Here is a 26,343-nt window from a genome sequence, read left to right on the forward strand (position 1 = left end):
GCACCACTACCCCATGTTATAAATATGACCAAAATCATTCATATTCTTATAGGTGAGATTTAATTTCTTGACACACTCTCAACACAAGGCACATACAGTTTATTGTGTTTTAACAAGTAATGTAACATTACAGTTGTGTCTGTCTCTCTCGACATATATTTTAATCGGTGCTAATCTGCTGTTAGCATTAGCTAATTTGCTGTTAGTTGTTAGCCTGCTTGCTGGCAAGTGAAAAGACACGGATGTATTCAGAGACCTGGATACAACCTTGAACACGGGACCCCGTTCATTTCTAATAGAATTGCTTAGTGGCACATGAAGCCAAAATTATTCAACTGCCATGTATAAAGATGCCTGTGGATATTCTCATTTATCCAGGTCATAGTTATCTCAAGGCAGTTGAATCGCAACTGGACTTATTTTTGTCCAGAATTAGTCTGACTAGTTCCAGCCTAGTCAGACAAGCATGAACTGATGAAGCCTCTTGGATAAGAGGTGAAATGTCTTCTAAGACAAAAAGTCCAGTTGCGTTCGATTCAATTGCCTTGAGTTGCCATGGATAAAATTACTCGGATGATCCAGGGATGATTGGCAATACTTACACGCTGTGCAGCCCATAGAGCGGGGCACTAGAGACTCCAGGCAGCCAAGCACGACAGAGTGCAATTAAGTGTCTTACTTCCGCCGGCCAAATGGCTACATTCCAGTTTAGCTCTCTGCTAACTTCAATGTGGATAAAATGACGTAATCTTGCGGCTCTTTTGAAATGTTGCCGGACGATATGGATCAAATCCTGATAGTGAAATGAGTTATTTTGCTGGCGTTGTAAAGCTCAAAAAATGTATCCACTGATTCACCGATGTTGCTTTTGCCATATAAGTCAATGGGAAAAGTCTTTCTGGGTTGCAGGACACGTGACGGGCCTTGGAAATTGTAGTACCACTGTCTTGCCATTACGAACATTAGCTTCAAAGCCTGCCACACTCCCTGGGAGCCTGTGTTTAGAACATTGCCAAAATGAGTCTTACAACAACAAACACTTGAAAAAATGATTTTGACCACAACAGAAAAATTAACCAGCTGAAACTTTTTTAACTCACCTGTTTCACAGATTTAAAAAAAAGAACTTACTTACCCTAATTACCCTTAGAAAACATTTTTTTCACCTCATAACACAGAAGATTAAAAAAAAAAAAAAATCAGATTGGAAATATTAAAAAAAATGGATCACCAGATTTTTTTTTTCCTCACTTGCCTCTCAGGGTTTCTTTAATTAAGATACTGTGAGTAAAGATACGTTTTAAGAAATAAGGACCCAAAGATAACAAGAGATGAGACCAAGCGCATGGAACACCAAAATCATGTATCCCTAATTATACCATGGCATGTGGGCGTCAAATGTTGCAATCATGATTTTAGTTTAGCTTCATTATTAAACACAACAAAGAGAGAACATTTTAGTATCCCCAGTCAGAAGGTCTTGTACACCTTTTAGCATAATTAGCTGAAAAACACAAGTTTTGTTCTGCATCTGTTTTACTAAGACAGCATGTTGTATCCATTGCATCCATTAAAGTGATATCCAGCTGAAACATCTTTTGTGGCCCATTACTGAGAGAAAACAGGAGACAAAAGACTACAGAAAAGTTGAAAGTGAGAGGCACAGAGATCTAGAGAAGGTGCAGTGTGCATTTTGCTCAAGGGATCGTCATCGTAGTGCTGTGAGGGTCAGAGCTTCCACAAGTTGAGGGTCAGATCTGTCAAACCTAAAGGAAGGCCAGCTTTGATGGCAGTGCAGTGTGTGTCTGTTGCTATGTGAGGTGGTTGGTTTGTGTGTTGCTAGTGAGGGACTGTCAAACTCCGTTGAACTGGGGTCAGGCCAAACTTGTCATGGGCAGTAAGGGACCAGAACTATCAGACAAAGAGAATATCTCCTGACAGATGTCTGTGTTGAGTGTTTTCTTTTTTCCCATGAAGCGCTTTGTTGTGGGCTTTTTAGGTCACCTTGTCATGGCAAGTGTGGCAGGAACGATGGAGTGACTCAGACAGCGAGGTTAGGGAAGGCTGCAACGCTGAGCTGTATCTTTCTGTTAGGAGAGCTGTCAGTGAATTGAAGTGTAGAAATGTTGCATAATTTCACAGCTTTTGTGGAACTTTGCTATTTTTGTGTGAAAAATAATGATGTCGCATGTTATTCTGTCTCCCTCCTCCCCATGCCCCATCTATCCCTACACCCTCTCTCCTATTCCCTCTGTCTCTGTGAACACAGGACCGTCTGTACTTTGTCATGGAGTATGTGAACGGGGGAGACCTCATGTATCATATTCAACAAGTGGGCAAGTTCAAGGAACCTCAGGCAGTGTAAGACACAGCAATTTACTTGCAACTGGTGTAATCCCACTGAATAGGGAATCATTTCTACTGTCAAATACACGTCATGATTATTTTAGTTTTCTAAAACCACTTTGTATAGTGCTACCAAGCTAATAACTGACATTTTATTTGTATAATGTTTTTACATACAGGCTGCATTAATACTGCAACAATATGATATGATCATCTTATGTATGATACATTAAATGGAATTATTTTGGGATTACAGTAAAGCTTTAAGTTTAGTGCAAGTTTGCTTGTGTTTTAAGTCTGCAAATGTGTGGTTGTTATTGCAGGTTCTATGCAGCAGAGATCGCTGTTGGTCTCTTCTTCCTGCACCTTAAAGGAGTCATCTACAGGTGTGTATTGATACCGTTTACATGGCATAAACACAGTGCATGATGTTCTTCAAATTCAGTGGCTGTATTTAAAGCAATAATAGAAATTTTGTTACATAAAAGTGTCTGTATTTCTGCAACGGATACCATGCAGTGAAGAGTCATTATATATTGAACTATTGCATTTAAAGTGTTTGATTAGGGCTTTCTTGAAAACACACAGCAACAGAAACTGAGGTTTGTTTGCAATAAATAGTATAAGAATTACATGTACTTAGGATAGGCAGTGAAAGCCACCTGCTGAGAAGTCATCATCTTCAAGGATGTTTTGAACGTCTCTTGTGCTTCTACAGGGATCTGAAGTTGGACAACGTGATGCTGGACTGTGAGGGACACATTAAGATTGCTGACTTCGGCATGTGTAAAGAGAACATGATAGAAGGAGTGACCACGCGCACCTTCTGCGGCACCCCAGACTACATAGCCCCGGAGGTAAGGCTGAAGCATGGAGGGGATGTGATGCGCGTGCATGTTCTGATGCATGAGGTCATCTCTGTCACTGTCTGGTCTGAGCCTGTGTCACCCTTGCGCTCCAGATTAAGGTCACTGCCTCAGGACGGATACACACACACACATGCACGCAAGCACTCCCTCGTGACGTAAGCATCCCAGTCAAACAGACACACTGTGTCCGCTGGCAAGTCCAGACTGAACCCAAACATAGCAGCCAGGGTCTCTGTGTTTGTCCCAGTGGGGTTTTCTCCAGAGCAAGTTTTATCCTTTGAGGTCAAGACAAATCCACTTGACAGTTAAGCAATTTGTGGTCATGATAGCGGTCATTTTGCTAAGATGTATACCTGCTTCGTTTTGTCCTTGTTTACTGGCAACATCCATATAGAAATACATGGAAAGTAGTTTGAAGTTCTTAACATTCTGTTTTTAAAAATCATCTCACAGCAACAGAAATCCTTACCAGTGTGCATTTTCCTTGTTGAATGTGTCCTTGTATCACAAAAGTTGAAAAGGTTCCAAGGAAGATTAAATTATATCTGTCCAGCACCTTCACATGCAGCTCTATCGCTATTTACCCATTTATCCATACCATCTGAGTGCCAATTGTTTCTGACGAGTCTCTGACTGCTCATCAACTGATGTGGCAACTGTGTATTGATTCGACTGGATCCACTCCCAGTGAATGTAACCGACCGAAACCTCACCCTTGGCAAGAGGTGCAGACAGGATGAGTCCAAGTTGACTGTCTGGATGTTTGACAAGTCCACTGATGACTACGGGCTGAGTTTTGTAGGAGATATTGCCACATAATTTCCAATATAATACATGTCTCAGTAGCATTGTTAAATTGATCGATTGAGTTACTTTGCTGGGTATAAACATATCGCTCTGCAAAACCTGACCAAAGAATTTTGCCTCAATAAAATCCATTGTAAAGTTTTAAAAACTATGATTTCAATTAGGAAATATTAGATGAAAGTATCGGTAAAAAAGACGAGCATTTTAGTGCTAGCATTTGGACGTTTAGCAGTACCCTATGCTTAAGACACAATTGATTGATCCAAAGTCCTGACCTTCTTGGTTACTGTTGCTAAGTTGGATAAGCTTGACAAAAAGAAACAGTTGCCAAAGGTTATGTGAGATAGATTCAGGGCTACGGGCAATATAGCTTCAAGAAGTCAATAGCAAAGAGTGCAATATGTGATGAAAGGATATATACACAATGATCTAAATTAATACCACCAAAAGTTACTTCGGATCGCCACATAGACTTACAAACATTATAAAAACAAAGGAACATTGGCCTTGATCTTTTCTGGCTAACAATAATTCAATATATCATTGAGTTATTATTGAATAATTATATTTTTCCTTTTCCAAATCTCAACAGAAAGAAGGATGAAGCCATCCTGGATGATGCTGTTAATCTGCTATTAGGCTAACTCCCCTTAATTAAGATACACATTAGCTAACTAGTTAGCTTGTGTTTTGCAAACATTAGCTAACTTAAAATGCGACTATTTACAATGTAATGTGTCCAAGAAGACTGCGGCGTCAATGTTATGTGACTTACATAGTAATGTTACCTCTGAACAGACATAGGTGTCCTTGGTGGTGGTGTTGATGTTCAGCTGATGGGAGGTCTATTGCATAGTCAAATCGGACGACATTTGTTTTTCGGTTGTAGGAATGGAATAAACCTAAAGCCTTTCACACGGTCAGGGTATCAAGTGTTACCTCTACAGGTTCCACAGACTCAGCTTTTAACCATATTCAAAATTTGTTTTTCTTTTTAATGTAGACGAGCATAGCGCATAGCATATCAAAGTAGAACAGGAAAGGGGAAAGATGCCCGAGGTTCTGCTGGGTATGTCAACTGTTAGAGCATAGGCAGGGTTAATTCAATGGGATCCCTATTGATGACCTCATCACATTTGAAACGCTGACAACAAATAGTGACACTTTGTAAAATGTTATGATTGTACTGACAGCAAATGAAATGTTTCACTTTTGTTGTTCTTTAGAAATGTAAAGACACTGATAAATTTAAAGACACACAATAATCTTTTAATATGCCTTTTTAAATGTCTTTATTGTTATGATTAGTTTAATACTGATCAATCTGTTGGAGCAAGTAATCGCAAAAGTAAACCATGTCAAAGAGGGAAAGTACCATCCACAATAAGATGCCAAACAGAAGTGTTGCCTGTGATTCATGCAATCTGGAAACGAGGCTAAGTATCCATAATTCAATGCTGCTAATCTATTTATCAGTCTCTCTTAATTTCACCCAACATATAAACAGCTTGCGGCAGTTTATACTTAATGTACTGATTATTTTTTCCCACTCTGTAGCCATTATCAGTTAGTTGGCTTGTATTTAATTGTGGGCCGGGTTATTGATTGCCTCTTAAACCCACTCTGATAGACTGGGAGGTTAATTCCGCCCAACGGACGCAGGGTGAACACGCTGTGACCATTCAGAGTCAGACTGACACTAATGCGCCAGCCAGCGATGACACGGCAGGGGGTGGGAGCGGCTACTGTTTCCATAGCGCTGTGAGCTAATGCACACCTTTCAGATCACACACTGCATGCTAAGTCATGCACACGTGATGTCACACAGTCACATGCATGTGATACAGATATGATATCTGTACATTCTTTCAATACACACATCAGACACACACTTGAACACACACTCAAAAGTGGAGACTGACCTTAAAAAATTGGTTCACAGTGATGATACTCTCAGAGATAATGGAGGGGAAGTGCACCTCAAATTGTGTGTGACAGAAGGACCAGGAGAAATCTCACATCAATCATGAGCAGCTATGTTTGCAGAGTTTTGTCAGAGGCCTTTGGTCCATTTCTAAACTTTGAATACATGTTACCAAAAGTCACTCTGACAAGTTGTAGGTGTTTAATTAAAGCTCATCTTCCTTTCTGACTGGAAAATTTTGGCCTTCATTATGTAGGTTAAAGAAGTATTTCAGAGCTGGAAAGATGGTCTTTTTATAAATCTTGGCTGTCCTTAGAGTAGAAACATGCAGATACTTTTAAAATTGGGTTGCAGCTGCTGTCTTTCCATGTAGGCGCATGGAAGGGAAGGGGGGTTTCCTCTCTCTGCCTCAGGCCTTAGGGCTTTCCACATAAGCACATGGAAGATACTTTCTACGTAGGCCTGAGGAAAGGCAGAGAGGCCCCAGAACAGAGCCATGCTGCCAAATATGATACTGCAAATCAAAATAAAGTTTTCTTTGACTAGAGTATTCCTAACTGAAATACCTTTTTTGGCAAGAAATAGGCGACAAGGTAACAGAATCTTAGTGTATATATTTGATTAGTACTGCCTAGTTTTACAGTTTATTCTGAGTCTGAGAGAAAGAGAGGAGAAGCTCTCTTTCGTGATCAGCTTCCATAGTGGTGGTGGGCATACGAAAATGAGGAAGTACAATCTGTAGTTTGAGCAACAGCCCAAAAGCCAGCGAGGCATGTCTCATCATCTGGCAGATTTGAGCTGGGAGATGAACAAGGAGATACGTGTGCTGGCAAGACAGAGGGGAGTTTACCAAAGTTCATTCACACATACTACCCACATTGTTGCGACACAAAGCTCGTTGAAAATCAGCAAAGTATCCTTAAAGGGTTAGTGATTACGGAAGAAAATGAGCTTTTGATAATTCAAATCTAGCCATAGGCAAAAGGTTGAGAACCATGGACATTGTCATCAGAGGTAGGGAGCAGCTGTCTCCCTGAATGACTCAAACTGTCACATAATATATTCTGCAGTATGTTTGTTTTTATATGAGCTGCAATATTGAGGTCACTTCTGCAATATAACTGTGTTTGTGGGTTGGTGCGTGTTAGTATCTCAGTACGTGTGAGATAGCTGCGAGATGAGAAAGATTTTCACACTTCTCCTTTTCACACACACCTGCCCACATGCTCATAACTATGAGGGAGTACATTCCTGTGTAGCCTTGGGTCCCCTGGTTGCACATGTGACAGAACGCAGTCGTGTTCCTGCGTCAGTTGCCACACACACACACACACACACACACACACACACTCACTCATGTACTGGCACACAGTTTACTCTGACCTATATAACCAGTCATTGGTAGCTCCTGTCTGGGAGGAATGCTCACACTAATGTGAATTTACACCTCAATGACTTTGACACAGAGAGAAAGAGATAGCCAGGAAGGGAGAGAACATAAAGGGAACACAAAGGCGACATAAGGTATTAACTATGAGGAAAAGAGCAGGAGGGGACAAGAGTGACCGGACACTGATGGAGAGAAGCAAAGAAAGCCGGGATTGAAATGAGAGAGAAAGGCCTAATGATGGCTCTGTGCGGAGTATCAGGAGAGCATTTGAGGATGTTTAGCTGTCTGATACGGGCCATTTCCCGCTACGCCCTAGTTGGTCCCCACTGCGGTGTGGCATTAAGAGGCATGGGTGTCCACTTCCCTGCACACTCCATCTGTGGGCTGAAGCAGCAGTTGGGGTGTTTGTAGTGTCAGGATGACAGTACGAATTTAGTCATAGAGGAAGTGGCACTTTAAAGATGCTCATTAGACTGTCGCTGAGCTGATGCTCCTCCTCAAAGTGTTAATGTGTTAAAATAAACAGACAGAGAGAACCTACTAGTCTACTATATTATACTTTGACAGCTGGCACTGATATGTGCAGGAGTGGTCTCTGTAATCTCTTCATTTGCTTTAATGATGGAAATGAATTTTAAATAAAAACATAACTTAGGTCTCGGACGTGGCTCATAACGTTGAATGTTGTCTTGCTTTAGCTTCAGGCATCTTGACCATGCATGATCCAGGGTTGTTAAAGATGTAGAGATGTCATTCCATTGTTGCTGAATAATAATTGCAGGTGATCCTATTTCTCACAAAGTTTTAGGACTAGGAATAGCAACCACAGAGTTGTTGTCTCCTTGCTTGACTCCTCACCAATTACCCGAGCACTCAAACCAGTGTTTTCAGATCAGCACGATTGGAAGACCTACAAAATCACTTCAGCTGCTGTTGGAAAAATGAGTGAGATGTGAGAAAAAAAAAAGTCAGGGGGAAAGAAGGAGGTGCAAAAGAGAAAGTGAGAAGGAAACAGCAAATGAGACAGAAATGCTGCAGAGAGCACGAACACGCGAGCGATCTGCAAACAAGTTGGCAGCCACGAAAAAGTTAACTTTCCTGCCAGATTATTAAAAGACTCAGTAATTAGAGAAGTGATTTTTCTTTTATATTTTTTCACATCTTTTATGTTGAGCTTGATGATATAACCGTTCCTTTCCTCACCATGCCTCGAGGCTCCAGTTGCTTCTTTTTTTCCCCCTAATGCAGTTAGTTTATACTTCATACTACATATGCATGTCACGACAACTTATTTTCCCTTTTGGGTTATTTTTTAATTAACATCATTAGTTCATGCTGGTACGCTACTGAAAATATATACATAATGCATGCAGAGAAATGTTTTACAGTGTCATTGATAATGCACCATGTGCTTCAGTAATTCAGTTGTTTGTTAGCATCTCAAATTATACATTATATATTGGCCTATATAGAAAATTTATGGAAGTGCGATACTAAATTGTAGGAGTAGCGTGATTCATCTCGTCAAAAGGTGTTGTTCATCTTTGATGCCACTTGCAGTGTAGGACGCTTAGGGAAACCCCCAAGACTGCTCATTGCAGGTTTTTTGTATACAATTGGCAACACACATTTTTCTATACTGAGTTTATTTTTTCAAAACTGTTTGAACAGATACGTGTATAGGATGCTACAGATATAGAAATTAACAGTGCTAGTCGGCCATGTCTTCTTTATTTGGCCACAAATCACACCTTATTTACTTTCTCACAATACACCTGAGAGAGAATCTTTCTGTCCCCGATCCCGATCCATCCCTGGTAATCTTCTGTGAACATGTCCAGACACACATTAATTGCATCCAAGAGGGACATCTGATCATGTGGTCATAAACTTTCCACCTTCATGAGAAAATTCTTCCTCTATTGGCTTGAGGGATGGAGATAGCCAGGAAACCAGACAAATATGCCAGCTCATGTTTTATTTGCTCTGGCAAATGCGTCTGGTCCCCTCCTGTCCAGACAGATTCCCAGCTGAACAAACCTTGGTCTCAATTCTTAATCTAATATGGGGCGGGTTTGATACGATGACTGACAACTTCAGGAGCCTTTACACTTTATGCAAAATTTAAAACAACCAAGATGGCTGCAACTTTCTGTTGAAGTACTGTTTTCAAACTCTGATGGCAAAAACAGCAACACTGGTTCACAGACATATTGATGCTGTACAATCACAGCTTATCTTTGCACACTGTAGTCTGTTTGTGTTTGTCTGTCACTGAGCGCTACATTGCATGTTTTGTTGTACTGATTGGTTAAGGTCTACCAAGTTATGTCCAGAGGCATTTTGGTCTACGGCCATTCATGATGTCCCTTCAAAATCACCCGAGAGGTTCGAGGCTAATTTGCATTCTCAACTTGGTCTGGCAATGCCGGGCTATGTTAGAGATTAAGTTGGAAAGAAAGTGAATTCATCCTGGCATGGGCTGCAAACCATTCTGGGACTGGAAGAGAACAGTGCAGCGCCACATCATCCCATGCAGTCACGAATTCCACCTCACTTGCCCCATTTCCTCACCTGGCATATTGCAGAATGAGAGTGCACTGAGTGTGAAAACAGTTCATGAATTTTGAAAGAAGTGGTCACTGAATTCATTTTGTGTCAAAGCAGTGAAAAGTGATCCACAGTTTAGTCATCGTAGACTTGTTTGCGTGTTACCAATTGTGGGAAAAAAAGGCGGTAATATCATCAGTGAATGAAACCACCCAGAGCGAGCACATACAGTACTGAGAAATGCTTTCAAAAACAGACCACTAAAGCATGGACTGATGCACACTGTATATGCTCCACAGCACACATATTCCTTAAAGTGATCCGATAACAACAAAAAGGCAGATATTCACGTAGCGCCCTGTAACAGTGTTGGGCATGAGGGCGCTATAGTGTTCAACCATACTGTTCCTGTATGGCAGACAAGGTTTATAGGCGCAGAGGTTGGTACTTGTGTGCGCTTGCATGTGTGTGTGTGTGTGTGTGTGTGTGTATATATATGTGTGTGTGGTGAGAAGAGAAGCCTTGAATAGCTAGCAGTCTGATCCACAACTGTCATGTAGCATTAGGCTTAATGGGAGAGAAATGTCTGCAGCAATGCGCATACACAGATACACTCAAATGCAGGCTGTTCAAGCACAGGTACACAAATAAACACAGCTGCAAACAGATATTCCATCAGGCACATAAAATACGCTCCAACTTCACAAGATATTATAGCGCAAATATATTCAGATTAAGATTAATGTACACTGCACACGAACACACACACATGTATGTGCTGCTGTGAATCAGAGCAGCTCCACTGGCCAGAGGCTTTCATACAATAATGCGAAAAATAAAGAATAAAATAAAACGGAATGAGAGCAGGGAATGTTAGGCACAGGTCACACTTGTCTTACTTTATCACTTGCAACTTTTCAGAAGGAGAGAGCACTCTATGTATTATCAGCCTCATCCAAACAGCAAAAGCAAACAAACATCTTTGTACATAGTAAATACGTAGAAAGCTGAGGATGTAGACTTAACATGCTGGTTCAGAGCACGAAGGTCACCATGCCTGAAACCGTAAATGTCCCCTGGTGTTATTGCAGACAGGCGATGGGTGGCAAGGGCAGCGAGTCACAGCAGCGTCACATTAGCGCAGTGCTGTGCAGGATGGCCTGAAACTGATCTAAACAGTGGCTTTTTGCTGAACTCTAATTGTCCTCTCTGGCTTTTTTTTTTTTCCTGCCTCCCTTTCTTTTTGCCTTAATCTCACGACTCTAAACCCAACTCTTCCACCCTCCTCTTGCTTCTCTTTACTTTCTCCACAGCAGTAGAGTACACTACAGTAGACAGAAATTAAATATCTGAAATGTACATTTTTAAAAAAAAAAATACTGGAATAATGAAGAAGTCTTTTGCTGTCGTGCTTTTGCTAGCTTTAATGACCACAGCTAGAGAATATGTGCTGCTATATGCCCCAACATTAGGAGGCTTTCATTTGCATGCTAATATTAGCATCCAGCATTGCCGCTTTACCATCTTAATTTTGCTTGGTAGTAGCTAACATTTGCTAATTAGCACTAAACAGCAAATGCAGCTGAGACTGATGGGAATGTCATTACTCTTGCAGGTATTTTGTCATAAGCCAAAGTATTTTATGAATCCAAATACTGACCAGTGATGACGCCAGGTAAGAGTACAAGTTCCCCAAAGATAATAGAGTTAATTCTGTTAGCAATATGAATGTCTGTACCAAATTTCATGTTGAGCCTGTTAACCAAAAGTATTGACCCTCTTGTGGCTCAAGATAAAGGCCCCAATCCTACTCTTCAGTGGTTGAAATGTACCCCTATGAAATGGGACAATCCTTCAAGACCCCGATATGTCATCAGTAGCCATCAATGGCAGTTAAGTAAACAGGCATGACTATGGCAATAATGGTATTATCACAGTGACATTCCATATATCCAATTGAAACAGTAAAGCATGGATGCTGGAGATTTGTTAACAACTTAAGTTTTATGCTATCAGTCGATCAAACAAGTCATCAAATAGAAAAAGAACACTTTATTACCAGGCCACTAGAGGTGCTCTGTAAGCTAACGTTAGCAACCAGTGCTTCTACTTACCCTGCCAGTCGGGTCTGATGACAGAGGAGTGGTAAGAAAAGCAGCAACTTTACTGCTGGACTTCAGTTCGGGCATCATACGCCATCAAAGCGGGGAAATGTGACATGAAAAATGTTAAAATGTTGGACTGCCATGCACTAATCAGCAATAACAATGTAACATTAACTAGCTAGTTCGATAGCTATAGAGGCATTAGTGCACTGCTAGCAAAGATAATACGAGGGTTAGCATAACTATAAGTCTTTATTAACAAAAGCACTGTTCAGACGGGATTAGTTTTACATGGGCATGTGGGATAATGTCACTTTACCACAGGACGTCAGTAATATTAATGGCCGATTCGCACGGGATAAGAAATATCAGTAAAACTACCACAAGTGGGATGGGTAAATCCATGCACGCACCGCCGTCCCCTCCTGCCATCATGTGTGTATGATAGGACTGTCAAAAGCGCCATGAAATTGAGTTAGAATATTTTCAAATTAATTTAGTCGAGTTCGAATAATATTAGAATTTATTATTATTTTTTTTTTTTTTTTTTTTTTTTTTTACAAAAAAACAAAACAAACAAAAAAACAAGATGCCTATTGCTGGCGCAATATGAATGTGACACTCAGATGAAAACACCCGTTCTGACCTCACTGAAGTGCCAGGTATGATCAACTTCTGCCTTGTTATCTGAGCAATGTTTGGATACTTCAGTGCGTAGTTTTCCACCACAAGAGTGGATCCTGGTCGGCTTATAGTGGTGTCTCATTCTGGTAACGTTTCATCTCGTCTTCAAAAAGGGTAGGCAGGGAGGCAACAGGTGCAACACTCTCCCTGTATGTCTCCCCGAACAGGTCACACATCGCGGACAGCGCAGTGGGTGGTGTTGGCGCAGCGGGTTCCTCCGTCTGCACCTCTCCCTTCGTCGCTGCGTCCCTCTCTGGCCCGGCTTGTGCACGAGCCATCTCCGCCCGAACAGGATTCGCCGTGATATACAACATTATTGATAGTATTAATTAATTATTAATGATATTCAAATTATCAAATTTAGGTTCGAACTTATAAAATATATATATTTGAATATATTTCTAACTTCGATTTTTTTTTTTGACAGCCCTAACACACATGTTTACTGCTGGTCTATTTGCACGGGATTAGTATTACCTGAGGTAATTGTCCGGGACCCTTTTACAGAAGGTAAAAGTCACAGTAATCTTTACTGACATCGTGCGGTAATGATTACTGACATGGCACATTCGGACGGGACTAAAATCTCTGTAATTATTACTTTACCCCACGTACCTATGTAAAACTAATCCCGTCCGAATAGGGCTAAAGAGTGTACATTTGTGGGTTTCTCTTGTATCTTGAGCAGCCATCTGGCCGATGATGTCCTCTAACATTCGGATAAAGTGTGCCTCAGAAAAACCTCAGTTTGGAGGTCCATGTAGCCCCAACACTTCACCCTTCTCATCTATCCCACCGAGTATCGGGCACCCTACCCCTAGACTTGAATGCGCAAAACTGAGAGCTAAGGGCTAAGTTGATGTCCTGCAAGAGACATATTGGGAGTGGACCATGAAATCATTAGGATTCTAGGGACCGTAAATGTTTCTCTAAATTTTTAAGGAAATTCACCCAACAGTTATTTGGTATTTTGTTCTGGACCCCAGTGGCGGACGGACCAACATCTCCATCCCTAGAGCTACCGTGCTAGCATTAACAAACCGAACAAAAACAATTACAGGTTCTGTTTAGATCAGGGGTTCTCAACCTTTGGTAAGTTAAGGCCCACTTCTGATTGTTAAAATATTTTTGAGGACCACCTTCTCAATTAACATTACCCAAAAAAAGGAGAACATCTATATGAATATGAACCATATACCCAGCTTTTGGCTTTCAAATAAGTTGTTAATGTTGTAACAACATTAGTTTAAAGCCAGTCCCTTTCCCTCAGAGATATGGGTTTGGCTTCCCACCACATCTCAGGTGCTTTGTATGGGGTCATCCCTATATTCCCCGGGTTCTATGTTCCCTGGGTTCTATGTTCCCCGCTTTCCCCAAAAGGAAATATGTTCCCTGCTTTGTATGGGACCAGGGAACATAGAACCCTTTTTAAGAAAAAGGGTTCTATGTTCCCCGCTGTTGCCGGGGAACATAGGACCCTTTTGAGAAAAAGGGGTTAGGGTTAGGGGTTAGGGGTTAGGACCCTTTTTTTAAAAAAAAAGGGCCTATGTTCCCCGGGTCCTTTTGGGGAAAAGCGAGGAACATAGAACCCTTATTATTAAAAAGGGTTCTATGTTACCCGGTCCCATACAAAGCGGGGAACATAGGACCCTTTTGGGGTCCTATACAAAGCGGGGAACATAGGACCCGGGGAACATAGAACCCGGGGAACATAGAACCCGGGGAACATAGGTACGCTCCTGCTTTGTATTTAAGTGTCTCTGAAGCTTCGATGACTTTAGCTCCTCATTCGACAGGATTTCACCCCATTGAACACACATGCTCAGGATCACTGCCTGCAGTAATGAATTCAAATTTAATGTATTCAGGGTCGGATTTCCTCACCACACGCTTTGGAGCTTTTTCTGACACGGAGTTGTCTCCCACATCACTTTTGTGTTTCAAAAACCACTTTGTGTCACTTCATCCAGTAGAGTATGCAAATATTACATACTGTATACTCTTGTAGAGCTGCAGTGCTACAGTTTCTTTACATTTAAACACATTTTAATTTAAGTTTTAGGTTTTAAATCCTATTTTTTTTTCAACTGTCGCACATCTCATTGTTTTTCTGATAATCTGACCCTCTTCTTCAGATAATCCCTTCACCTTTCTTTCTCAACCTCTCCTCCACTCTGCCCCTTTCTATCTCTCTTCCCCTCTGTTCTCATTCCCATGACACAAACGGACATGAGGCAGCAGATGTCCTTGCCACATTGACCTGATGTGTCTACATGCTTTCCATGCTTTTATCCCCCATTGCACATGTTTTTTCAAGGGAGACCGGGGGTCAAATCCCACTGACACACCGCAACAAATATGCCACATTATGTCCTCGATGACGAGCTGTCTAGCATTGGCCTGGTTCACGCTGTCATTGTAAAAGCGTTGCCTGTAAGCAAATCAGTAGTATATGTCTCCTCATTAAGGATAATAGTGCAGTTCCTGTTCAAAACATGCCTGTTTAGAACAAGCCGACTGCTTGGCACGTGGTATTGCTGCTTGCAGCTTTCCTGAGAACTGCTTATACGAATAACTTCACACTCGACACTGCATTTCTTTGGATCCTGTGCAAAACACTTGGCCTCAGACAGTTATAGATTTATTATGACGTTTAGATGTTAAATGTATCGAATTATGTTGCTATTCTACATCATTATGTCCTTGAATGGTGTAAAAAAAGATGAAAAAACATGCAACTCAACATTATACTACTTATTTTCTGTGTACTTATACTTCAGAGGAACAAAAGTGTTTTCGTTCATTCTGAATGTTCGCAGATGCCTGAAATGCTTGCGCTCGCTACAATCATCACCTATGGTCTCTTATTCTTCATCTGTTGTGTAGACATGCTTCAGTCTCTGCAGAGCCCTGAGGCCCCATCTTTACCTCTGCACAGAGCCCTAGAGGGCTGTTCACTTATTTATTCAATGTTTATGTATTATTATTTATTATATTGGACAAGTCTTTGTAAAGTATATTGGCAGAACGGTTCATGAGATATGTGAAGGACAAACATACCCACACATGCATACATACAAAGAGTCCTTGCTTTATAGTCAGATGGCATCTGTATTGTTTAAGATCCGGAGCAAGTATGTATATTTGTTTACCGGGATAAGGAGTCATCCCTTCTCATACATATTGAAGTATCTCAGCAGTGGCAGTGCAAATCTTATGTGAAAAACAATCTTCAGAGAGCATAGCTGAATTCATTGACAGCCGTCAAGTGACGCTGAAGGTCGGCACCATTCTTGCAGGAAGCAGGATTTAAACAGGCGAGCTCAGGGATTTCACCCAGAGGTTTCCTTCACCATGGAGTCTTTGACCCTCGAGCTAATTAAAAACACTGAAGCAAGATAAAGGAAGGGGGCTGTTTCCCTGCCGCATCTTCCTGCCTTCTTACCAAAGAGCTAAGGAAAGCCGAGGATTAAGGCTTAGCACTTCCCACCTTCTTAAGGCACCATGTTCGCTTTCATGCAAAAGGATGGGCTTCATTTTAACATTGTGCTGTCACTCTGGGTTATAGTCAGAGTCTTGTTCCGTTTCATGTGTATGTGAACTCTAGGAGATTATACACATTCAGCGATGGAATGATATGTACAGTACGTGAGCTGGATGTTAAACAGACAGGCACAGCTGACATGACTTTCAGGTTTTTTCATGGGTCGAACAAGGCACTAATGAAACACTGCTTTTTCAAACCATAATTTATTGGATTTATACTGTGAATGTAGAGTTTTTGTTTGAGTTTATGACACACAATGTACTGAGATCATAAAATTTACAATGTTACAGGGGAAATACATCAGAACAACAGCTTTAAATGATGAATTTGAGCCAATTTGCTATCTAAAATGACACATTATGGATTACAGACTGGATGTGACTTGGCTTATCTATCTAAAGTGACCGTATATAACAAAGTGCAGTTGAAATCTGGAAAAGAGCATAATGTAACATACTGAATAATACAAATGATACAGGAACAAAGGACCTATTTCTATGCGTCTATGCAATATTCTATGCTATTTCTATGGATGCGGGCACATTGCTGGGCATACTATGCAGCAGAATACCAGTAAAAGTACAGAGGTTGCGGTTGCTGTCTGCCCACACCCAGGACTTGGCCTCCATGTGCACATCAACCTGGTCTCCTTTCTGAAGAACCAGCACTACCCCATTAGAGCCGTTATCAGTGATATCTGAGGCAGTTGGGTGTTCTGCGGTGCCCACAACAGCCTCGCCATTCTTGTACAAGAGTAAAAAGCCAGGGTGGTCTCCGTTAGCGTGAGAGTAGAGGGTGAAGTGGTAAACTCCGCTGACAGGAGCTGTGAAGACTCCTGAACAGGAAGTTTGAAGAAGCAAGAGAACGATAAGTCGTTTAAAAAATTAATGTTATTTACAGGGAGTTAAATAGTTGATGGATGAGAGCTGGAGGCACGAAGCATTAATACAATATAATAGGACTGTGAAAAACAAGGAAGCTGTGAATAGATTCAGTGATTATACAAATAGGTTCCTGCAGAACATTACCTGTTGTGGGATCGTAGCTGTCACCGATGTTGGTGATGACTTTCTTATAGACGAGAGTGGTCTCTGTTTTAAATGGCCCAATGTGCATTTGGTTCTCTTCCAGTGCAACTGTGAAAGCCACTTTCTCTGTCAAAGAAAAAAACAATTGAAAATGCTAATGTGTTTTTTTTCTTAAGCTATTCAAACCCAGTGTATTGTTGTGTATGAATACAGCTACTTTATCATCTCAAAGATGAAAATAAAAGTTTATTAAATCAAACTTTAAGATCTTCCTCATGTTGATGAAGAAACATTTTTACCTTCAGTCATTGTTGTTTTGACCTCTTCCACTGCTGCAGCTGTTTGCTCAACCTTATTCTTCAACTCCTCTTGTACAGTCTGATTTGTTTCCAGTTCGGCCTCCAACTCTGTAATGAGAATTCATTTCACACAGATAGAAAAATATGTAGTCAGATGGATGACAAAAATATTCAGTCTAAAGCTTTCTGTTTAAAAGTTACACAGCTATAACTAACAACACTTAAAAAACAAAATAGCTGTACACATACAGGGAACAGAAATCTCAGCACATTTGACAGATCTTACTACAGCTCATTAAAGCTAACTTTTTATCATATCACAATACAGCTGCTGATACAATTAACAGTGATCAGTAATATTTTTGTGCCTACCTTGATCAGCTGTTTTCAGTGCTTCCATCTCAGCCTCTGTTTTTTCAAGCTTCTTGTTCAACTCTTGGCCCACAATCTCAGCGGCATTCAGTCTAGCATCCACCTCTGTGAGGGGGTTTAGTATAAACTAGGGATTAGAAAATGTGCACTACTGATCAACAGTAAACTACATACCAATATCATGGTGGGATTTTTTTTACCTTGATTTATTTTCTCCAGTGCCTCCAATTTTGTTTCAGTCACTTTTAGCTGCGTGTTTGTTTCCTTCACCAGACCCTCAGTGGCTTCTACTCTAGACTTGAGCTCTAGTGGAAGACATGAGACGGAGGGGAAAACTGCATAAATCAGTGTCATTACATGTCATTAAAATCAGAGAAGTAGTTATTTGGTACGTACTGTTTCAGTCACCCTAAAGACCCATTTACTTGTTCATAATCAAACGTAATTTTCAACGCCAAAGGCGTACCTTGATCAGCAGTCTGGAGTGCCTGCACTTGTCTAAGTGTATCTTCAAGGCTCATCTTCAGCTCTCCAGTCAGATTTTCACTGGCAGACAACCTGGAATCCAACCCTGTGATTAAAGGGAGGGGATTAGGAAAATAAAAACTACAAGAAATCAAACGAGTCTATTACAGTGGTCATGGATATCCTGGGAAAATCATGGAATTTCATTATTTCAGGATGTTAGGGAATATCAGGGGATTTCTTTCACATGACATTTTCTTTTGTTTTAGTATTGCATTATGTAATATAGCTTCAGCCCAACTACAGTGGAAACTGGTGTCTTAATCTCTTTTCAGATACATAATATTAACAAACCTTAATCATGAAATGGTCGTGGCAAATTCATATCATTTCCATCAGGAGCCCCAGTGGTAACCCCTCAAATCATCCACATATCAATATCTTATACCCATATGGCAGCCAAAGAAGAATTTCCAAAGTATTGAGCTGTCTTGCTTTACCTTGATCAGCAGTCTTCAGCGCCTCCACCTGCGTCTCTGTGTTTCCGAGCCTGGCAGCCAACTCCTTCTCTAGACTCTCACTGGACTCCAGTCTGGACTCAAACTCTGACAGATAATATGATGATAGGAATTAAATCTTGATTTCAACAGTCTGTTCTTGGGTCTTTTGGTTTCTGAGAGTTCACTTATTATTTAAATATATTTATTCACAATGTGATTGCACCAATATAATAATATCGGCATGTGTTACCTTTGATTTCCATCTGTAATTGTGCCACCACGGTTCTTTGCGTCTCTGCCTCGACATTGGTGGCGTTCAGTCTGGCCTCCAGTTCTGGTCATCACAGAGGATAATATCAACTCATTCTGTAGAAATGCTATTCTAATCCTCAGAAATCAAAACAACAGTTGTCTCTTAAAGGGATAGTTCAGATTTTTTTGAAGTGACATTGTATGAGGTACTTATCCTTAGTCAGTGTATTATATATAGTAGATGGCGGTTGGTGTGTCCCCAGTTTGGAGAAGCAGGCAGGAGTACCAAAACGGAAGCTAAGCAATGTACTGCTGTGGATGGGGGGCAGCAGCAAAGCTTATTTTAGTCACCTAAAACAATCAGAATCACTTTAAGTGTATGCTATAGTTAAGAATATTTTCACCACATTACCTTCCCATCTACAGCATCAGCTGTAGCTCAGTGTCGATTGCAGTCTATTGTATGTAACACACTGTCAATGGATATGTAATTCATACATCCCACTCAAAAAATCTGAACTCTACCTGTCAACAATAGCTTGTGTATATGGTTATACAGTTAAATGCATTTTACTTACCCTGATCAGCAGTCTGCAGCGCCTTCACATTTGTGTCCACATCTCCAAACTTATTGCCCAACTCTGTCAGTCTGATGTTCAGCTCTGTTTGTCAAAAAGGCAAAAAAGAAAAGAAAATTATGATTCTCTGTTCAGTCAAAAATAAATAATGAAGTGAAATTAGATGAGTTCGGGTGAGAAGAAATCTGCCTTTTGTTTGATAATTATTACCTTTAGTTTCCCTCTGTAATTGTTCCACTTTTGTGTTTTGGCCCTCAAAATCAATGAGGTTCAATCTGGCCTCCAGTTCTGCTCAATGAGGGTGGAAGAATGATAGTATGAAGAAAGGCTTCTACAGTACAGGTTGCTGCTAATGTGTGAGGGGAAAAAAAGGAAATATATTCCCTTTATATATTCTTATATCCTGGAGCAAGTGCTCATATTTTTGCATGAAAATATTCAAACAAGGACTTGACCTTTCTCTTGCTCTCTTTACCTTGATCAACAGTCTTCAGTGTGTCCACTTCTGTCTCTGTGCTTGTAAGCCGGGCATTCAGCTCGTCCTCTAGACTCTCACTGGCCTCCAGTCTGGACTCAAACTCTGACAGATAAGAAGATGACAGGAACACATCCAGAATTCAACAAATTAAAACCGGATTTAAACCAAACCCTAGGATGGCATGATGGAATAAGCAGAGGAGAGAAGAGATCGGTTGTGAGAGCAAAGCCAAGTGTTATATCACAGTTTTGAATACATTGATCAGCAGTCTTTAGCCTGTTGGCCTCTGATCACTTCTTTCACTATGTGATCACGCCAATACAATGAGCTCTTCATGTGTTTAAGTACCTTTAATTTCCCCCTGTAATTGTGCCACCAGGGTTTTTTGGGTCTCTGCCTTGACATCAGTGGCATTCAGTCTGGCCTCCAGTTCTGGATATTATATGGAGGAATGAAATCAAAATAAATTTGTAGAAATGTTGGTCTGATCCTTAAAAATGAAAACAACAGTCATCAAGATAGTTTGGACTTTTTGGTGTGTGTTTTTTTTAAGTCAGGGTATTACATACAATAGATGGCAGTCAGCTGGCCCCAGTTTGGAGAAGCCACCTTAAGAAATTAACATCTACTTAAGTGCATCTACTTAATACATTTTGCTGCTGCCCCCTGGGTGTGTACCGATCACCATCTACTGTTTGTAATACACTGCCAATAGAAAAGTAACTCATACCACCCCACTTCAAAAGATCTGAACTATCCCTTTTTTTATAACATCTTGTATGTATGGTGTTTATATTCTATTTGACACACACATGCAGTAAAATGCTTTTTATTTACCTTGATCAGCAGTCTGCAGTGCCTTTACATCTGTGTCCACATCTCCAAACTTATTTCCCAGCTCTGTCAGTCTGGTGTTCAGCTCTATGTATGGAAAAAAGAAAGACAGAATTAAGCAAATAATGAATAATGCATGATTCTCATTTCAGTCCAAAATAAACCATGAGGTGAGATTGTATAAGTTAAGGTGAAAAGAATTCTATGTTAGTTAGTTTCAATAATTGGCGTGTGTTGTGTCACCTTTAGTTTCCTTCTGTAATTGTTTCACTTGTGTGTTTTGGCCCTCAAAGTCAATGACGTTCAGTTTGGCCTCCAGCTCTGCTCAGTGGGGATGGGAGAATGATTAGAATAAACAAACAAGACAAGAAATAGATATAAAAATGAATAATAGCATATGTGACTGTAAACACATCGGCAATACAGATTGCAATTTATTTTTAGGTCAGGTTTATTGAAGAAAAAGGAAATATGTTGATATAAATACATTCTTTATTGGATCAAGTGCTCATATTATTTTGTAAAAGTATTTTAATGAGGATCAGACCTTTCTCTTGCTCTCTTTACCTTGATCAACAGTCTTCAGTGTCTCCACTTCTGTCTCTGTGTTTGTGAGACGGGCAGCTAACTCCTTCTCTAGACTCTCACTGGCCTCCAGTCTGGACTCAAACTCTGACAGATTCAAACGATGACAGGAAATACATGCCGAATTCAACAAATTAAAACCAGATTAAGACCAAACCCTAGGATGGCATGATGGTATTACTAGGAGAGAGATAAGATGTGTTATTATCGATCACCAGTCTTTAGCCTGTTGATCTCTGATCACTTATTTTACTCACTGTGTGATCACACAAACACAATAATCGCTACATGTGTGTATGTACCTTTAATTTCCACTTGTAATTGTGCCAAAAGGGTTTTTTGGGTCTCTGCCTCAACATCAGTGGTGTTAAGTCTGCCCTCCAGCTCTGGTCATTACAGAGAGGAATAAACATGAAATATTTAGTCACAAAGATATTCCGTGAACAAACTGCCTCTCTTTCTTTTTCATAAGGCAAAAGAATCATCAGTATTTTCTTCTGCCTTTCATTCAAAATATATTGTGCATAAACTGATTGGGTACATAATCAAGCCATCTGAAGTTAATTCACCTTCATCAGCAGCCTGCAGTGCCTTCACCTCTGCGTCGGCGTCTCCAAGCTTATTTCCGAGCTCTGTCAGTCCGGCCTTCAGCTCTGTTTGTTAAAAATGAGGGAATAAATACTGAATGACTTCCACCACTGAGTCAGAGATAAGTCATGGAGTGAGATTAGATGAGCTGAGATGAGGAGGAAATCGACTTTGCTGGTCATTAATTATTGACTTGTTTGTTGCATTACCTTTACTTTCTCTCTGCAGTTGTTTCACTCGGGCATTTTGGCCCTCCAAATCACCGGCGTTCAGTCTGGCCTCCAGTTCTGATCAGTGGGGATGGAATAAAGAAGATTAGAGAGAACGAATGAAATGACTGACAGATAGCATTTCGAATTCTTAACTGACATGCAGACTGCGGCCATTGTTAAAGAAAAAGAGTAGGGGGTCAACTTTATCACCTCTACTTTAAAAAGAGAAATATTGACCTGCCTCTGTATTTTATCAATTGAGGGTTGACATCAGCTTATATTCCATGTTGCGGATAAACGGACCTTACCTGTGCCCTGTCGCACGACTTGCTGCACCTGCTTTCTCTGCTCCTCTTCCTGCAACTCACTGACTCTCAGCCTGGCCTCATGGTCTGTTGTATGTAATAATGACATACATTATTGGTTTATATTTATGATACAAACATGCTGTATTTCATTCACTGTGAATGTACCTGTGAAGCCTCTCTTCAGTGCATCCACCTGTTCCCATATTTCCTCCAGGCTTTCAGCGGCTGTCCTCACTGACGTCTGTCCTATACAGTAAATTACACAAATGTTGTAATGCAGTATGAGTGAAAGTGAAACATTAAGTAATATATTTGCAATTAATTTTGATGTTGCATCCAACCACGCTGCCACCTCCCACACATACCCTGCACTTTCTGAAGCTGCGCCAGTTGCTCTTTGGTTTGTCGCAGCTCATTCTGCTGTTCATCTAACACAGCCATCATCTGTCTGAGCAAAGAGAGGGTATCTGCTTCAGTGGAATCATCATGAGTAAGTGTGATGGCAGCGAACCTCTGTCCCAGGACGTTTGCCTCAGACAGGCAGCAGCCAAGCAGGACTAGTAGAACAACCCTCATCTTTGCAGACTGCAGAGCTGTGGCACCTTAGGGGGGTCTGCAAGGAGGGCTTTTAAGGGATAGGTGACCGTGTGAAAGGTTATGCAAGATTTGTGTGTTGTTTACGTGTAGTTGACCATCTGAAGTTCATGAAACATGTACACCAGGGTCAAGGGCAGAGATATTATGATAAGAGGATTTCATAACGAAAAAACCATGGAAAAACAATGACATGATGGTGCTGTAACTCTATAATTTGTTGTTATCTGAAAAAAATGTTACTAATTAGATATATTGAGAGAGTAGAAGTGCAGACCTGAGATCATAATCGGAGATGTAGACATGCAGTAGGCGCTATCAGATGGTTTATAAGGATGTAGTGACTTAGTTTAAATACATAGAGGGACAACGTTATTTAATATATTGTTACAGGGCAGTATTATTATGTATATTTTTTTATTTTTTAGATATTTGTATCTAGTTTTATGTTGAACCCAAAATATTAGAAGAAAGAAAAAGGAACGAGGAACTGACCAAAGCCTGTGACATTACATATGTGCTATATACGTCCTTTCTGCTTCTATAACTCTCCCAGTTATAGTGACATTCAAAGACACGTTAGTGTACGTGCATGCAGGTTTGTGCACACGCTTGCCTTTGTGCATTAGGGTAAACACGTGGATGTGCTGCGTGTCCAGCCGGCTCCCATCAACCCTCGGGATAGCATCATGAAAGTGGAGTGCAGAGCTGGAGGTGTGTTTGTCCGCCTGTGTGTGTGTTTGTGGGCTGCCATGGGTGAGGCAGAGGTCAGGTGTTAAGCAGCGAAGGTTATAGAGTGATACAGGACAGATCTGCTTTCACACACCTGGGCACATTTGTGTGTATGCTTCATTAGTACCACAGCATGTGAGTTTTTGTTTATTCATGTATAGTATGTTGTCCATATGTGTGTACATGTGTGTGTTACTGAGCTTGAGGAGTGTCCTGGGGCAGCATGTGTGCAGCAGAGGTCAGATGCTACTCAGCAAAGGCCATAAAGCAATGTACACTATGACAGAACTGCTGTTACACACCTGAAGTTGTGTGTGTGTGTGTGTGTGTGTGTGTGTGTGTGTGTGGCTCATGCATGTCTCCTGTGTATGTATATGTGTTTGTGTGTGAGTGGGCATAAATGCGTGGTCTCAACGTATGTGCCTGTGTGCTGTACATGAGCCTGCTTGTATGCACATGGCTGCACCGACAGCTGTTACATGGCAGAGAAGGCTCCAGAGAAATGACTGGATGTGTAAGTGGGTGTGAAGTGTAAATACAGTATGTGTGTCCTTTGAGAGGAGAAACCCACGGGAAATCCTTTTGTTACCAAAGAAAATGTCACAGCTGAGAGAGACTGAATTTGGTGTCTTTATCTCCCTTTTTTCTTTCCTCTTTGTCATTGCATTTGGATGTAAAAGATGTACCTGCTATAAAATTGACCCTACTATGTAACATTAACATTAAAGAAATACTTCACCCACAAAATTAGCCTTTGTATATTAATTACTCACCCCATGTGAGTGCTTTGTCTTTCTCTCTCATGCCTCCACAGTGAGCGAAGAATCCAAAAATGGAGAAAATTCTTGCTGAATTGAAGTTAAAGGGGACTGCATTTTACAACAGCAAACTATAACAAAATATGTGTTTACAAAGTCTCACACAACTCATGCAGTATAATCCAACTCACATTTATCTTGAGTTGAATACTTAGTACTTCCCAAATACATACATTTTTGTAAAAACCTTACTTTTTAAAACATTCCCTACATACGAGTAGCACGCCTGGGCAAGTGTGTGCATTTGAACTCGTGCATTCCATTAAGCAGAGTTCAAGCACACATGCTTGCCCAGTAGGGGTGTGTATTGTTTATTTGTTTATTATGATACCAGTACTGATACCTGTGCCCTTAAAGTAATACCGATGCCAAGAGATTACTTCATTCGATACCCATAACCTAAAAGGTATGGCATTAAGTATTTTGAAAATTTTGGTAGCATCTCAGCCACTTAACTGCCAGCTTTGTCAAATATGCTGTGCTTGACTCCACCACAAACTTTGTGTATTGTAGTTGCTGCAGGAGTGTGAGCTCCATCCCAGGGACAGTTGTGAGAGTCTGCCTGGCCACCCACAAACAATGACAGGGCTAACTGTTAGCATCACACATCTAACATTACTTAACTGTTATTAATGGCCATTTTGGTGTAGGTGTGAGTTCGTTAGAACTGTTAAACAGTGCAGTCTTGGATGTTAGCTGCTGCTGCTGTGTTAGCTCATGCTAACCGGGCAGACATTAACTGACCGGTTTGGAGGAGAACAGCACTGGAGATGGCAGCAACAGAAAGTTTGTTGATCCAGCGGTGAGTCAGGATGGTTCAGGATCAGACCCCAGACAAAAACATTATCATTTTGACTGGAGACATTTGAATACTACTTGGTACTGGGTTTGTTTTTTTGTTGATACCCTAAGGGAATCGAGTAGCTATATCCAGCCCTATTGCCCAGGCACAGTACTCATGCATGAGACTGTTTATGTTTAAGTGTTAAGGTTTTAGCGGAAATGCATATTATGTTTGAGATGAACCAAACATATAACTGGATAAATGATACTTGATTTGTACTGCACAAATTGTGTGAATGTTTGTAACAGATGTTGTGATATAGTTTTGCTGTTGTTAAATGCGGCCCCCTTTTACTTATCTCTGTTTTTGGATTCTTTGTTCACCATGGAAGCATTCGAGAAAAACAAAGCTTGTTCACAACGTCAGGGAATGGGGTGTGTCATTGATATAAAAATGATAATTTTGTGGGAGAAGTATTCCTTTATGGAGGTTTGGAGAACTTTGTAAAAGAGCTTCCTCATTAGACATTATAGTAATATTTAATGTGTGCGGTGGTAGGCTAAACTTTCTTAGCAGGTGCAAAAGGTTGTTGAAAGATGGAATTTGAATATATTCATACCCTCAAACCATATAACTCAAATCAGTAATCATTTTTTCAAGAGTCCTTGAAACATAACCATTTCAGTCATGAAGT

The 26,343-nt window shown here is 40.7% G+C and overlaps 2 protein-coding genes across 3 annotated transcripts in view; one reads left to right on the forward strand and one right to left on the reverse strand.

Annotated features, from left to right (window-relative positions):
* The window catches only part of prkcaa (protein kinase C, alpha, a), a 211,742-nt gene that overhangs the window by 152,934 nt on the left and 32,465 nt on the right, over nt 1–26,343 (forward strand). For both annotated transcript variants that reach the window (XM_033624304.2, XM_033624302.2), the window contains 3 exons: nt 2,270–2,361; nt 2,670–2,732; nt 3,065–3,203. In XM_033624304.2, the coding sequence (XP_033480195.1) occupies nt 2,270–2,361; nt 2,670–2,732; nt 3,065–3,203 (294 nt within the window). The remainder of the gene's footprint in view (nt 1–2,269; nt 2,362–2,669; nt 2,733–3,064; nt 3,204–26,343) is intronic.
* On the reverse strand, nt 16,409–23,338 carry LOC117255413 (uncharacterized). The gene is made up of 21 exons (XM_033624294.2): nt 23,087–23,338; nt 22,887–22,967; nt 22,722–22,805; nt 22,411–22,488; nt 22,183–22,266; nt 21,916–21,999; nt 21,596–21,700; nt 21,272–21,349; nt 21,032–21,115; nt 20,543–20,626; nt 20,192–20,296; nt 19,927–20,004; nt 19,717–19,800; nt 19,137–19,220; nt 18,887–18,991; nt 18,388–18,492; nt 18,122–18,226; nt 17,922–18,026; nt 17,550–17,657; nt 17,251–17,376; nt 16,409–17,057 (listed from the first exon to the last, which is right to left on the reverse strand). Exons 1-21 carry the CDS (start codon nt 23,295–23,297, stop codon nt 16,738–16,740), a joined length of 2,298 nt encoding a protein of 765 aa, XP_033480185.2. The 5' UTR covers nt 23,298–23,338; the 3' UTR covers nt 16,409–16,737.

Source organism: Epinephelus lanceolatus, chromosome 3 (genome assembly GCF_041903045.1).
Source record: "Epinephelus lanceolatus isolate andai-2023 chromosome 3, ASM4190304v1, whole genome shotgun sequence".
NCBI lineage: Eukaryota > Metazoa > Chordata > Actinopteri > Perciformes > Serranidae > Epinephelus > Epinephelus lanceolatus.